The sequence below is a fragment of the Oncorhynchus tshawytscha genome, linkage group LG11, assembly GCF_018296145.1.
Source record: "Oncorhynchus tshawytscha isolate Ot180627B linkage group LG11, Otsh_v2.0, whole genome shotgun sequence".
Classification (NCBI taxonomy): Eukaryota; Metazoa; Chordata; class Actinopteri; order Salmoniformes; family Salmonidae; genus Oncorhynchus; species Oncorhynchus tshawytscha.
The window spans coordinates 49,868,859-49,881,358 of record NC_056439.1 but is presented as its reverse complement, the minus strand read 5'-3'; the positions used below and the strand labels follow the sequence as shown (position 1 = coordinate 49,881,358).

The window sequence follows — 12,500 nt, the reverse complement described above, 5'->3', positions numbered from 1 at the left end:
TGTCTCTCTCTGTCCCTGTCTCTCTCTGTCCCTGTCTCTCTCTGTCCCGGTCTCTGTCCCTGTCTCTCTCTCTCTGTCTTTGTCTCTCTCTCTCTGTGTGTGTGTGTGTGTGTGTGTGCAGCCTGTCTGCTTGGCCAGTTTCTCTCAGGTCCGCAGTATCAGATGCTCTCAGCAGAACGATGGCCAAGCGCTGCTAACAGTTGACATACAGGGAGCCAAGCAGGTAAACACGCACACACACACACACACACACATACACACACACACACACACACACACACATACACACACACACACACACACACACACACACACACACACACACATACACACACACACACACACACACACACACACACACACACACACACACACACACACACACACACACACACACACACACACACACACACAGACACACACACACACACACACACACACACACACACACACACACACACGCACAACCACACTAACCTGTGCCCTCCACAGCCTCTGTCGGTGACCACGGCCTGTCTTGCTATAGCTGAAAACATGGCGGATCTGATAGACGGCTACTGTCGACTGGGAACCTCCTCTGATACCTCCCTCATCATCACAACTAACAAAGGTACCACACACACACACACACACACACAGAGACACACACAGACACACACACACACAGACACACAGAGAAACAGGGACAGACACACACACACACACACACACACACACACACACACACACACACACAGAGACAAAGACAGACAGAGATAGACCGAGAGACACACACACACAGAGACACACACCTACCTCATCATCAGAACTAACAAAGGTACCACTAACATTTGCCTAGAATCAGGCTTACATAATGGAAGTAGTTTGTTAGCCTAGCAATGTTAGCATCTCTAACTAAAGATTTAAAGTTTAGTCTGATATGATTCAACCCACAGAGAGAGACTCCAGTTTCGCCCTGCCTGCTATCCCTACAGGGTGAGATCACTGTCTGTTCTTTCTGTCTGTGTCTCTCTCTCTGTCTCTCTGTCTCTCTGTCTCTCTGTCTGTCTGTCTGTCTGTCTCTCTCTCTCTCTCTCTCTCTCTCTCTCTCTCTCTCTCTGTGTCTCTCTCTCTCTCTCTCTCTCTCTCTCTCTCTCTCTCTGTGTATCTCTCTCTCTCTCTCTCTGTGTGTCTCTCTCTCTCTCTCTCTCTCTCTGTCTCTCTCTCTCTCTCTCTGTCTCTCTCTCTCTCTCTGTCTCTCTCTCTCTCTCTCTCTCTCTCTCTCTGTGTCTCTCTCTCTCTGTGTCGCTCTCTGTATCGCTCTCTCTCTCTCTCTGTCGCTCTCTCTCTCAATTCAATTTCAATTCAAGGGGTTTTATTGGCATGGGAAACGGGTTAACGTTGCCAAAGCAAGTGAGGTAGATAATATATAAAGCGAAATAAACAAATAAAATGAACAGTAAACATTACACATACAGAAGTTTCAAAACAATAAAGACATTACAAATGTGACATTATATATATATATATACAGTGCCTTGCGAAAGTATTCGGCCCCCTTGAACTTTGCGACCTTTTGCCACATTTCAGGCTTCAAACATAAAGATATAAAACTGTATTTTTTTGTGAAGAATCAACAACAAGTGGGACACAATCATGAAGTGGAACGACATTTATTGGATATTTCAAACTTTTTTAACAAATCAAAAACTGAAAAATTGGGCGTGCAAAATTATTCAGCCCCTTACTTTCAGTGCAGCAAACTCTCTCCAAAAGTTCAGTGAGGATCTCTGAATGATCCAATGTTGACCTAAATGACTAATGATGATAAATACAATCCACCTGTGTGTAATCAAGTCTCCGTATAAATGCACCTGCACTGTGATAGTCTCAGAGGTCCATTAAAAGCGCAGAGAGCATCATGAAGAACAAGGAACACACCAGGCAGGTCCGAGATACTGTTGTGAAGAAGTTTAAAGCCGGATTTGGATACAAAAAGATTTCCCAAGCTTTAAACATCCCAAGGAGCACTGTGCAAGTGATAATATTGAAATGGAAGGAGTATCAGACCACTGCAAATCTACTAAGACCTGGCCGTCCCTCTAAACTTTCAGCTCATACAAGGAGAAGACTGATCAGAGATGCAGCCAAGAGGCCCATGATCACTCTGGATGAACTGCAGAGATCTACAGCTGAGGTGGGAGACTCTGTCCATAGGACAACAATCAGTCGTATATTGCACAAATCTGGCCTTTATGGAAGAGTGGCAAGAAGAAAGCCATTTCTTAAAGATATCCATAAAAAGTGTCATTTAAAGTTTGCCACAAGCCACCTGGGAGACACACCAAACATGTGGAAGAAGGTGCTCTGGTCAGATGAAACCAAAATTGGACTTTTTGGCAACAATGCAAAATGTTATGTTTGGCGTAAAAGCAACACAGCCCATCACCCTGAACACACCATCCCCACTGTCAAACATGGTGGTGGCAGCATCATGGTTTGGGCCTGCTTTTCTTCAGCAGGGACAGGGAAGATGGTTAAAATTGATGGGAAGATGGATGGAGCCAAATACAGGACCATTCTGGAAGAAAACCTGATGGAGTCTGCAAAAGACCTGAGACTGGGACGGAGATTTGTCTTCCAACAAGACAATGATCCAAAACATAAAGCAAAATCTACAATGGAATGGTTCAAAAATAAACATATCCAGGTGTTAGAATGGCCAAGTCAAAGTCCAGACAGGAATCCAATCGAGAATCTGTGGAAAGAACTGAAAACTGCTGTTCACAAATGCTCTCCATCCAACCTCACTGAGCTCGAGCTGTTTTGCAAGGAGGAATGGGAAAAAATTTCAGTCTCTCGATGTGTTAAACTGATAGAGACATACCCCAAGCGACTTACAGCTGTAATCGCAGCAAAAGATGGCGCTACAAAGTATTAACTTAAGGGGGCTGAATAATTTTGCACGCCCAATTTTTCAGTTTTTGATTTGTTAAAAAGGTTTTAAATATCCAATAAATGTCGTTCCACTTCATGATTGTGTCCCACTTGTTGTTGATTCTTCACAAAAAAATACAGTTTTATATCGTTATGTTTGAAGCCTGAAATGTGGCAAAAGGTCGCAAAGTTTAAGGGGGCCGAATACTTTCGCAAGGCACTGTATATACAGGGGTGTAACAATGTACAAATGGTTCAAGTACACAAGGGAAAATAAATAAGCATAAATATGGGTTGTATTTACAATGGTGTTTGTTCTTCACTGGTTTTCCTTTTCTAGTGGCAACAGGTCACAAATCTTGCTGCTGTGATGTCACACTGTGGTATTTCACCGAGTAGATATGGGAGTTTATCATAATTGGTTTTGTTTTCGAATTCTTTGTGGATCTGTGTAATCTGAGGGAAATATGTCTCTCTAATATGGTCATACATTGGGCAGCAGGTTAGCAAGTGCAGCTTTGTTTCCACCACATTTTTGTGGGCAGTGTGCACATAGCCTGTCTTCTCTTGAGAGCCAGGTCTGCCTACGGAGGCCTTTCTCAATAGCAAGGCTATGCTCACTGAGTCTGTACATAGTCAAAGCTTTCCTTAAGTTTGGGTCAGTCACAGTGGTCAGGTATTCTGCCACTGTGTACTCTCTGTTTAAGGCCAAATAGCATTCTCTGTTTCTGTCTCTCTCTCTCTCTCTCTCTCTCTCTCTGTCTCTCTCTGTTTGTCTGTGGTTCTCTCTGTCTCTCTCTATTTGTCTGTATCTATCTCTGTTTCTCTCTCTCTGTGTCTCTGTCTCTGTGTGGGTTCGGTAGAATATGTTTTATGTTTATATGTGGTTAGCTATGTTAGTCAGTAGAAATGCTGTGTTAGCATGTGGTTAGCTATGTCAGTCAGTAGAAATGCTGTGTTAGCATGTGGTTAGCTGCAAGTGTGTTACTTAAATGTTGTTTTCACACCAGACTTTGTTCCAGTAACTGCTCTCTCTGTGTCTGTGGGTTAAAACACATTTATGTTTCCAAGTGGAAATTAGACTTCACGCCTCATTGTGTTTTTGTCTTCAATCATCTTATCTTTTATGTATGTAAAGCAGCCTGCAACTTAGAATGTTTCTAATAAATTCAATCAATCAATGAATCTGTAACAGAGGGAGTAAAGATGTCCCCAGGAAGAGTGTAAACAACAGACGAGGTGTAGGTGAGTGTTTTGAAGAATGAATCCTCTCTCTGTAGTTGTATTTCCTCATCCTGGTCCCGGGGACCAAAAGGAGAAAAAAAAAAAAAAAGCCTTTTTAGGTGGATCAAGAAACACGGAGACATTATCTGGTGCTGAATCTAATTCTAGTCCTAATCTACCTGTAGGTTCAGACATCTACGCTGAGATCCCCGAGGAGAAGCCAGACTCTGGTAAGTGACATCACCCGACAGAGGAGCAGTGATTCAGTGAGATGGAATAATAGTTATTTTATTTATCCCAACTGTTCACAAATGTAAAATGTGCCAATCAGTGCGTGTGTGTGTGTATCAGGGTGCAGGTATAGCCTCTCCAGAGATGAAATTTACCTGGGGCGTATCCTTGGCGAGGGCTTCTTCGGAGAGGTGCATGATGGAGTCTACAAAAGCCCGGCAAGTCTCTGACATCACTTCCCCTCTGGCTCTGATATCACTTCCCCTCTGGCTCTGACATCACTTTTCATTTCTAAAATCAATTCTCCTCTCTGCATCTCAATTCTTCTAAATTGGATTCCTCTCCTGTTTGTGTGTGTGTGTGTGTGTGTGTGTGTGTGTGTGTGTGTGTGTGTGTGTGTGTGTGTGTGTGTGTGTGTGTGTGTGTGTGTGTGTGTGTGTGTGTGTGTGTGGATGTAGACAGGGGAGCGTGTGCGTGTAGCAGTAAAGACATGTAAAGACTGTTCTGATGACGTAAAGGAGAAGTTTATGAGTGAAGCTGGTGAGTACTGTAGCTGTACTGCCTCATTTCATTTTAGCCAGTAGTTCTGAAAGAACCAAAAGTGGTCCCTGAAAATGGCTTCGTCACGTATGTGAACCACGTTATTACTCTCTCTGTCTCTGTCTCTCTGTCTTTCTGCGTCTCTCTGTGTCTCTCTGTCTCTGTCTCTCTGTCTTTCTGTGTCTCTCTGTGTCTCTCTGTCTATGTCTCTCTGTCTCTCTCTCTCTCTGTGTCTCTCTGTCTTTCTGTGTCTCTCTGTCTCTCTCTCTCTCTGTCTGCCTCTCTGTGTCTCTCTCTGTCTCTCTCTCTGTCTCTCTCTGTGTCTCTCTCTGTGTCTCTCTCTCTCTCTCTCTCTCTCTCTCTCTGTGCCTTTCTGTGTCTCTCTCTGTGTCTCTCTGTGTCTCTCTCTCTCTCTGTGTCTCTGTCTCTCTGTCTTTCTGTGTCTCTCTGTATCTCTCTGTCTCTGTCTCTCTCTCTCTCTCTGTCTCTCTCTCTCTCTGTGTCTCTCTGTCTTTCTGTGTCTTTCTGTGTCTCTCTGTCTCTATCTCTCTCTCTGTCTGCCTCTCTGTCTCTCTCTCTCTCTGTCTCTCTCTGTGTCTCTCTGTCTCTCTCTCTCTCTCTGTCTGCCTCTCTGTGTCTCTCTCTGTCTCTCTCTCTGTGTCTCTCTCTCTGTCTCTCTCTCTCTGTGCCTTTCTGTGTCTCTCTCTGTGTCTCTCTGTGTCTCTCTCTGTGTCTCTCTCTCTGTGTCTCTCTCTCTCTCTCTGTGTCTCTCTGAATGTTTATGCTCCTAATGAGGGTACAGAGCGTATTGCTGTATTTGATCAAATAAAGGAAACCTTAAGATAGTGTGAACAAGAGGGGTGTATGGTTTTAGGGGGGGACTGGAACTGTACAGTAGATTTTACTGTTGATCGCACTGCTGAAGAACCTCACCTGCGGTCAGCTACTTGTCTGTCTGGTCTTCTAACTGAGTTTGAGCTTTCTGATGTGTGGAGAGAAAGGAATGCAACAGTTAGGCAGTACACATGGCTAAAGGTTAATGAAGGTTGTGTCAGTGCAGCAAGGTTAGACAGGTTGTCACTACTGTAGTAGGGTTGGAAGGTTAGACAGGTTGTATGTATCTGATCACTACTGTAGATAGGGTTGGAAGGTTAGACAGGTTGTATGTATCTGATCACTACTGTAGTAGGGTTGGAAGGTTAGACAGGTTGTATGTATCTGATCACTACTGTAGTAGGGTTGGAAGGTTAGACAGGTTGTATGTATCTGATCACTACTGTAGAAAGGGTTGGAAGGTTAGACAGGTTGTATGTATCTGATCACTACTGTAGTAGGGTTGGACAGTTAGACAGGTTGTATGTATCTGATCTCTACTGTAGTAGGTTGGAAGGTTAGACAGGTTGTATGTATCTGATCTCTACTGTAGTAGGTTGGAAGGTTAGACAGGTTGTATGTATCTGATCACTACTGTAGTAGGGTTGGACAGTTAGACAGGTTGTATGTATCTGATCTCTACTGTAGTAGCTTGGAAGGTTAGACAGGTTGTATGAATCTGATCAATACTGTAGTAGGGTTGGAAGGTTAGACAGGGTAGATGTATCTGATCACTACTGTAGTAGGGTTGGAAGGTTAGACAGGTTGTATGTATCTGATCACTACTGTAGTAGGGTTGGAAGGTTAGACAGGTTGTATGTATCTGATCACTACTGTAGAAAGGGTTGGAAGGTTAGACAGGTTGTATGTATCTGATCACTACTGTAGTAGGGTTGGACAGTTAGACAGGTTGCATGTATCTGATCACTACTGTAGTAGGGTCGGAAGGTTAGACAGGTTGCATGTATCTGATCACTACTGTAGTAGGGTTGGGAGGTTAGACAGGTTGTATGTATCTGATCACTACTGTAGTAGGGTTGGGAAGGCCCAAATACGTGTGTCTTGTCAATAGTATACTGCTCTGTCTCATATTGAAGTTAAAGAGACTATCAGGGCCCTTGAACAGGACATCAAATCTATTGAATTGAAGTTGCTCACTCAGAACGACCCTGGACTAGTTATGAATTTACCGGACAAGAGATATGAACTGAGGTCGTTTCTACATGAAAGAGTGAAGGGTGCCTTGATTAGGTCTTGTTTTGTTACCCTCAAGGATATGGATGCTCCTAGAGCTTTTTTTTTTAACCACTAAGACAGTCGCCATTACAACACAAACAGACGGTCTGCCTTCGTCTCCCTGGTGGGAAGGTGATGACGGTGAGATGCGCCAACATGACGTGGATTTCTACTCTGCCCTCTCTAAGGCGGAGGATTGTGATTCTCTGTGTACTGAACAGTTGTTACAAGGTCTTCCTCAATTGGGCCCTGAGCAGAGAATTGCTTTGGACTCTGACATTACACTGCAAGAGCCACATTACTCCACAGCAGTTATGCAGCTCTCAACAGGCCCCTGGCATCGATGGTTTACCATCTGACTTCTATATGTACTTTTGAGGGTCTATTGGGGAGGATTTTTATGAAGTGGTGTGTGAATCTTTTCATGAGAGTTGTCTTCCTGTATCCTGTTAACATGCTGTGCTTTCATTGTTGCCAGAAAATGGGGATTTGGCTCCTATAAAGGGGGATTTGGCTCCTATAAAGGGGGATTTGGCTCCTATAAAAAAATGCCGACCCGTTGCGTTGCTTTGTGCAGAATATACAATTATATCTAAATGTCTCTCAAACAGGTTGAAAGAGTGTCTGGGGTTGTTGGTCCACAAGGACCAGTCTGACTGTGGACCTGACCACTCTATTGTTGATAACCTGTTTCTGATAAGAGATGTTTTAGACATTTGTAAACTGTCTGATGTAAATGTGGGTTAACTTTCGTTGGATCAGGAGAAGGCTTTTGATCGTGTGGACCACCAGTACTTGTTCAAAACAATGAAAGCCTTTGGGTTTGGGGATGTTTTTTTGTCTTGGATGAGTTTACTGTATGCTGGGGCCTCGTGTATGGTGAAGGTGGGTGGTGGTTTAAGTTGCCCCATCCCTGTCGAAAGGGGCATCAGGCAGGGATGCCCAATTTCAGGGCAGTTATATAGTCTGGTAATTGAACCAATGCTTTGTTTTTAAGAGCGAGGCTTACTGGTTTCTCTGTGCCAGGTGTAATGAAGGGTCCCACGATAGCACTGTCTGCGTATGCAGATGACGTGATAGTTTTTATTACAGGGGCTGAGGATGTTAAGGTTCTCAAACACTTTAAAGGTGTATGATTGGGTCTCCTCAGCTAGAGTCAATTGGAAAAAGAGTGAATCGCTGTGGGCAGGTCGGCTTCAGATGGGGTCCGCTGCACGGTTACCAGGGGGGTTACCAGGGGGGCTTCAGTGGGGCAGAGATGGGATGAAGACTTTGGGTTATTTTCTAGGCTCCGATGTCTTTCAGAAAAATAACTGGGAGGGTGTCGTGGAGAAAGTGTGTGCCTGTCAAGGTGGAAATGGGTGCTACCCCAGCTGTCTTATAGGGGAAGGGTACTGGTAGCCAATAATCTAGCTGCCTCTACCCTGTAGCACAGACTAATGATTTTTACAGCCACCTGATAAAAGAACTTCAGAGGACCATTGTCAATTTCTTCTGGTCTGGACAACACTGGATTAAAGCTGCAGCCCTGTACCTGCCACAGTGGACATGGTGGACATTTCTACCAGGATCAAGGCCTGGTGGACATTTCTACCAGGATCAAGGATCAAGGCCTGGTGGACATTTCTACCAGGATCAAGGATCAAGGCCTGGTGGACATTTCTACCAGGATCAAGGCCTGGTGGACATTTCTACCAGGATCAAGGCCTTGTGGACATTTCTACCAGGATCAAGGATCAAGGCCTGGTGGACATTTCTACCAGGATCAAGGCCTGGTGGACATTTCTTCCAGGATCAAGGCCTGGTGGACATTTCTACCAGGATCAAGGCCTGGTGGACATTTCTTCCAGGATCATGGCCTGGTGGACATTTCTACCAGGATCAAGGCCTGGTGGACAACAGGATCAAGGCCTGGTGGACATTTCTACCAGGATCAAGGCCTGGTGGACATTTCTACCAGGATCAAGGCCTGGTGGACATTTCTACCAGGATCAAGGCCTGGTGGACATTTCTACCAGGATCAAGGCCTGGTGGACATTTCTACCAGGATCAAGGCCTTCTGGCTTCAAGCCGCCCAGAGACTGTTGTACAGTGACGGTTTTAGATGACCTGATCACTGATTGGTTCTCAGCTCTGGGAGAGGTTTCCTCTTCCCAACTGTTTATATTTGGGCTAAAGTACTGGTTTAGTCGAAGGGGTGTAGTTACTTGTGTCAGGGAGCAGCCAAATTAGCGATATGGAAGACCCGAAAGAACAGTATTCGGGGACAGGGGTCTGTGGATGTGGTGGGAATGCTGGAGGGGATGTTGGCAGCGAGACTGAGGGTTGAGTTTGCCTATTACAAACTTGTCAACAATATTGATCTGTTGATGAGTATATGGGGTATTCAGAGGCTGTTGTGTTAAGTTACTGTGGAGGAGGAATTGGAGTTGTGGTTTTAATTGATGTGTAACTATGGTTTTGTATGAGTGTTTATAGTGTTGTGGGTTCCCAGACCCAATAAAGATGATTTTAAAACTCAAAACTCTTTCTCTCTCTCTTTTTCTGTATCTCTCTCTCTCTGTGTCTGTATCTCTCTCTGTGTCAGTGTTGATGAAGACTCTAGATCATCCTCACATTGTACGTCTGATCGGGGTCATTGAGGTGGACCCTGTGTGGATCGTCATGGAGCTGTACGAGCACGGAGAGGTGAGGGTTCCCGAGACCAGTTCAGGGCGCGAGGGGTCAGAGGTTTTTTGTGATGTCACCAGTCTGCAAATATGAAGTCACTCACTGGCTCAGAATGCATCACATCAAGGAGTAGAGCAGGATAATGTATAGAGAGAATCCACATATCTTTCTCTCTCTCTCTGTGTGTGTGTGTGTGTGTGTGTGTGTGTAGTTGGGCACCTACCTTGTGGAGCAGCAGAGGTCTCTGACCAGTGTGACTCTGGTCCTGTATAGTCTACAGATCTGTAAAGCCCTGGCTTACCTGGAGGGGCTGAACATGGTACACAGGTAACAAACTCGCTCCATTCACGTCCCTGCTTTCCTGAACATTGTGTTGTTTAGAGGAAGTAGTTTATTAAAGGGGCAATCACCATTTTAAAACGAATAACTTCTAAATGCCTCACGATCTTAGTTCAACGGCTCCATTAGAACCCATCGTATCAGCTGTTTTTATTCTGCTCGTGAACAAATATAGTTTTCAACCCCTCAGCTGTTTACCAAAACACTGTCTGGGTGACTGATTTGTTGTTGTTTGAACTGCAGATTTCTCCTTTTTAACCCAGAGAGGAAGTGAACACCTGTTTCATCAACCCCATAGCATCATATCACTTCTGAAGTCAGCCCTCAAAGTCTGCTTCCTCATTGGCTGAATGATTCATTTCTGACTATGTGTCTCTAGTATTGGTTATTATTGGTTAATATGGTTAATATACAGCTCGAGCTGTTTTGCAAGGAGGAATGGGAAAAAATTTCAGTCTCTCGATGTGCAAAACTGATAGAGACATACCCCAAGCGACTTACAGCTGTAATCGCAGCAAAAGTTGGCGCTGCAAAGTATTAACTTAAGGGGGCTGAATAATTTTGCACGCCAATTTTTCAGTTATTGATTAGTTAAAAAAGTTTGAAATATCCAATAAATGTCGTTCCACTTCATGATTGTGTCCCACTTGTTGTTGATTCTTCACAAAAAAATACAGTTTTATATCTTTATGTTTGAAGCCTGAAATGTGGCAAAAGGTCGCAAAGTTCAAGGGGGCCGAATACTTTCGCAAGGCACTGTAGTTTCATCCCAGAATTGGGATTGGTTAATATGGTTAATATGGTTTAATCCCGGCATTGGGATTGGTTAAAAGACCCAGTGTAATTTTCCTGTGTTTTATACATATTTCCACACTATGATGTTGGAATAATTCTGTGAAAATGGTGAAAATGTCCTTTTAGTGTCAGAGCTGTTAGAAAAGACCTACCTGAAATTTCAGCCTGTTTTGGTGGGATGGAGTTTTGGCCTTGTGATGACATCACCAGATGGTAAATTAATGAATAGTCCAATAAGAAAGAGACTTCCAAACCTCTCTGTTTGTTTTACTTGTAAACAAAATAAATGTAAAGAAACACTTTATAGCCTCAAACATGGTTAAAACTAACATTTTCAGATCATGGATGGTCAGAATTTGTTCTTAACTGACTTAACTGATAAAGGTAAAATAAAAATAAAAAAGTCCTTGTAGTATTAGTAGGCATGTTGTTATTGTTTTCTACTGCTGATTGACTGCTTTAATTGTTACCCAGAAATGATAATGGCTGCATTGGATCTTTTGATAGTGTTTTTAGTTTCTCTATTGTGATTGGTTAATATAGTTCAATTTCTCTATTGTTATTGGTTAATATAGTTCAATTTCTCTATTGTGATTGGTTAATATAGTTCAATTTCTCTATTGTGATTAGTTAATATAGTTCAATTTCTCTATTGTGATTGGTTAATATAGTTCAATTTCTCTATTGTGATTGGTTAATATAGTTCAATTTCTCTATTGTGATTAGTTAATATAGTTCAATTTCTCTATTGTGATTAGTTAATATAGTTCAATTTCTCTATTGTGATTGGTTAATATAGTTCAATTTCTCTATTGTGATTAGTTAATATAGTTCAATTTCTCTATTGTGATTGGTTATTATAGTTCTATTTCTCTATTCTGATTGCTCAATATAGTTCAATTTCTCTGTCGTGATTGGTTAATATAGTTCCATTTCTCTATTGTGATTGGTTAGAGACATAGCTGTGAGGAACGTGTTGGTGGCGTCTGCAGACTGTGTCAAGCTGGGAGACTTTGGGCTGTCACGTTACGTAGAAGAAGAAGACTACTACAAAGGTATTAACACGGTGCCTTACGGAAGGATTCAGACCCTTTCACTTCATCCACATGTTGTTATGTTTTACAGCCTTATTCTTAACCGGATAAAATAAACAATTCCTCATCAATCTACACACAATAATAAACCCATAATGACAGTTGTTTTTGGTTTGTTTGCCATTTTTATAAATACCTTATTTACATACCTGTTAGAAATACCTTATTTACATAATTATTCAGACCTTTTTGCTATTGAGACTCTAAATTGAGCTCCGGTGCATCCTGGGTCCATTGATCATCCTTGAGATGTTTCTACAACTTGGTTGGAATCCACCTGTGGTAAATTCAATTGATTGGACTTGATTTGTAAAGGCACACACCTGTCTATATAAGGTCCCACAGTTGACAGTGCATGTCAGAGCAAAAGCCAAGCCATGAGGTTAAAGGAATTGTCTGTAGAGCTCCGAGACAGGATTGTGTCGAGGCACAGATCTGGCAAAGGGTACCAAAACATTTCTGCTGCATTGAAGGTCCCCAAGAACACAGTGGCCTCCATTATTCTTAAATGGAAGAAGTTTGGAATCACCAAGACACTTCCTAGAGCATGCCGTTAGGCCAAACTGAGAAATCGGGGGAGAA

The 12,500-nt window shown here is 43.0% G+C and overlaps 1 protein-coding gene across 3 annotated transcripts in view; it reads left to right on the top strand.

The window, feature by feature from the left end:
* LOC112262237 (protein-tyrosine kinase 2-beta-like) overlaps window positions 1–12,500 on the top strand; it is a 51,244-nt gene that overhangs the window by 26,168 nt on the left and 12,576 nt on the right. For all 3 annotated transcript variants that reach the window (XM_042330253.1, XM_042330252.1, XM_042330254.1), the window contains exons 10-19: window positions 122–223; window positions 493–610; window positions 936–975; window positions 4,112–4,161; window positions 4,326–4,370; window positions 4,492–4,589; window positions 4,830–4,911; window positions 9,608–9,708; window positions 9,902–10,017; window positions 11,779–11,879. In XM_042330253.1, the coding sequence (XP_042186187.1) occupies window positions 122–223; window positions 493–610; window positions 936–975; window positions 4,112–4,161; window positions 4,326–4,370; window positions 4,492–4,589; window positions 4,830–4,911; window positions 9,608–9,708; window positions 9,902–10,017; window positions 11,779–11,879 (853 nt within the window). The remainder of the gene's footprint in view (window positions 1–121; window positions 224–492; window positions 611–935; window positions 976–4,111; window positions 4,162–4,325; window positions 4,371–4,491; window positions 4,590–4,829; window positions 4,912–9,607; window positions 9,709–9,901; window positions 10,018–11,778; window positions 11,880–12,500) is intronic.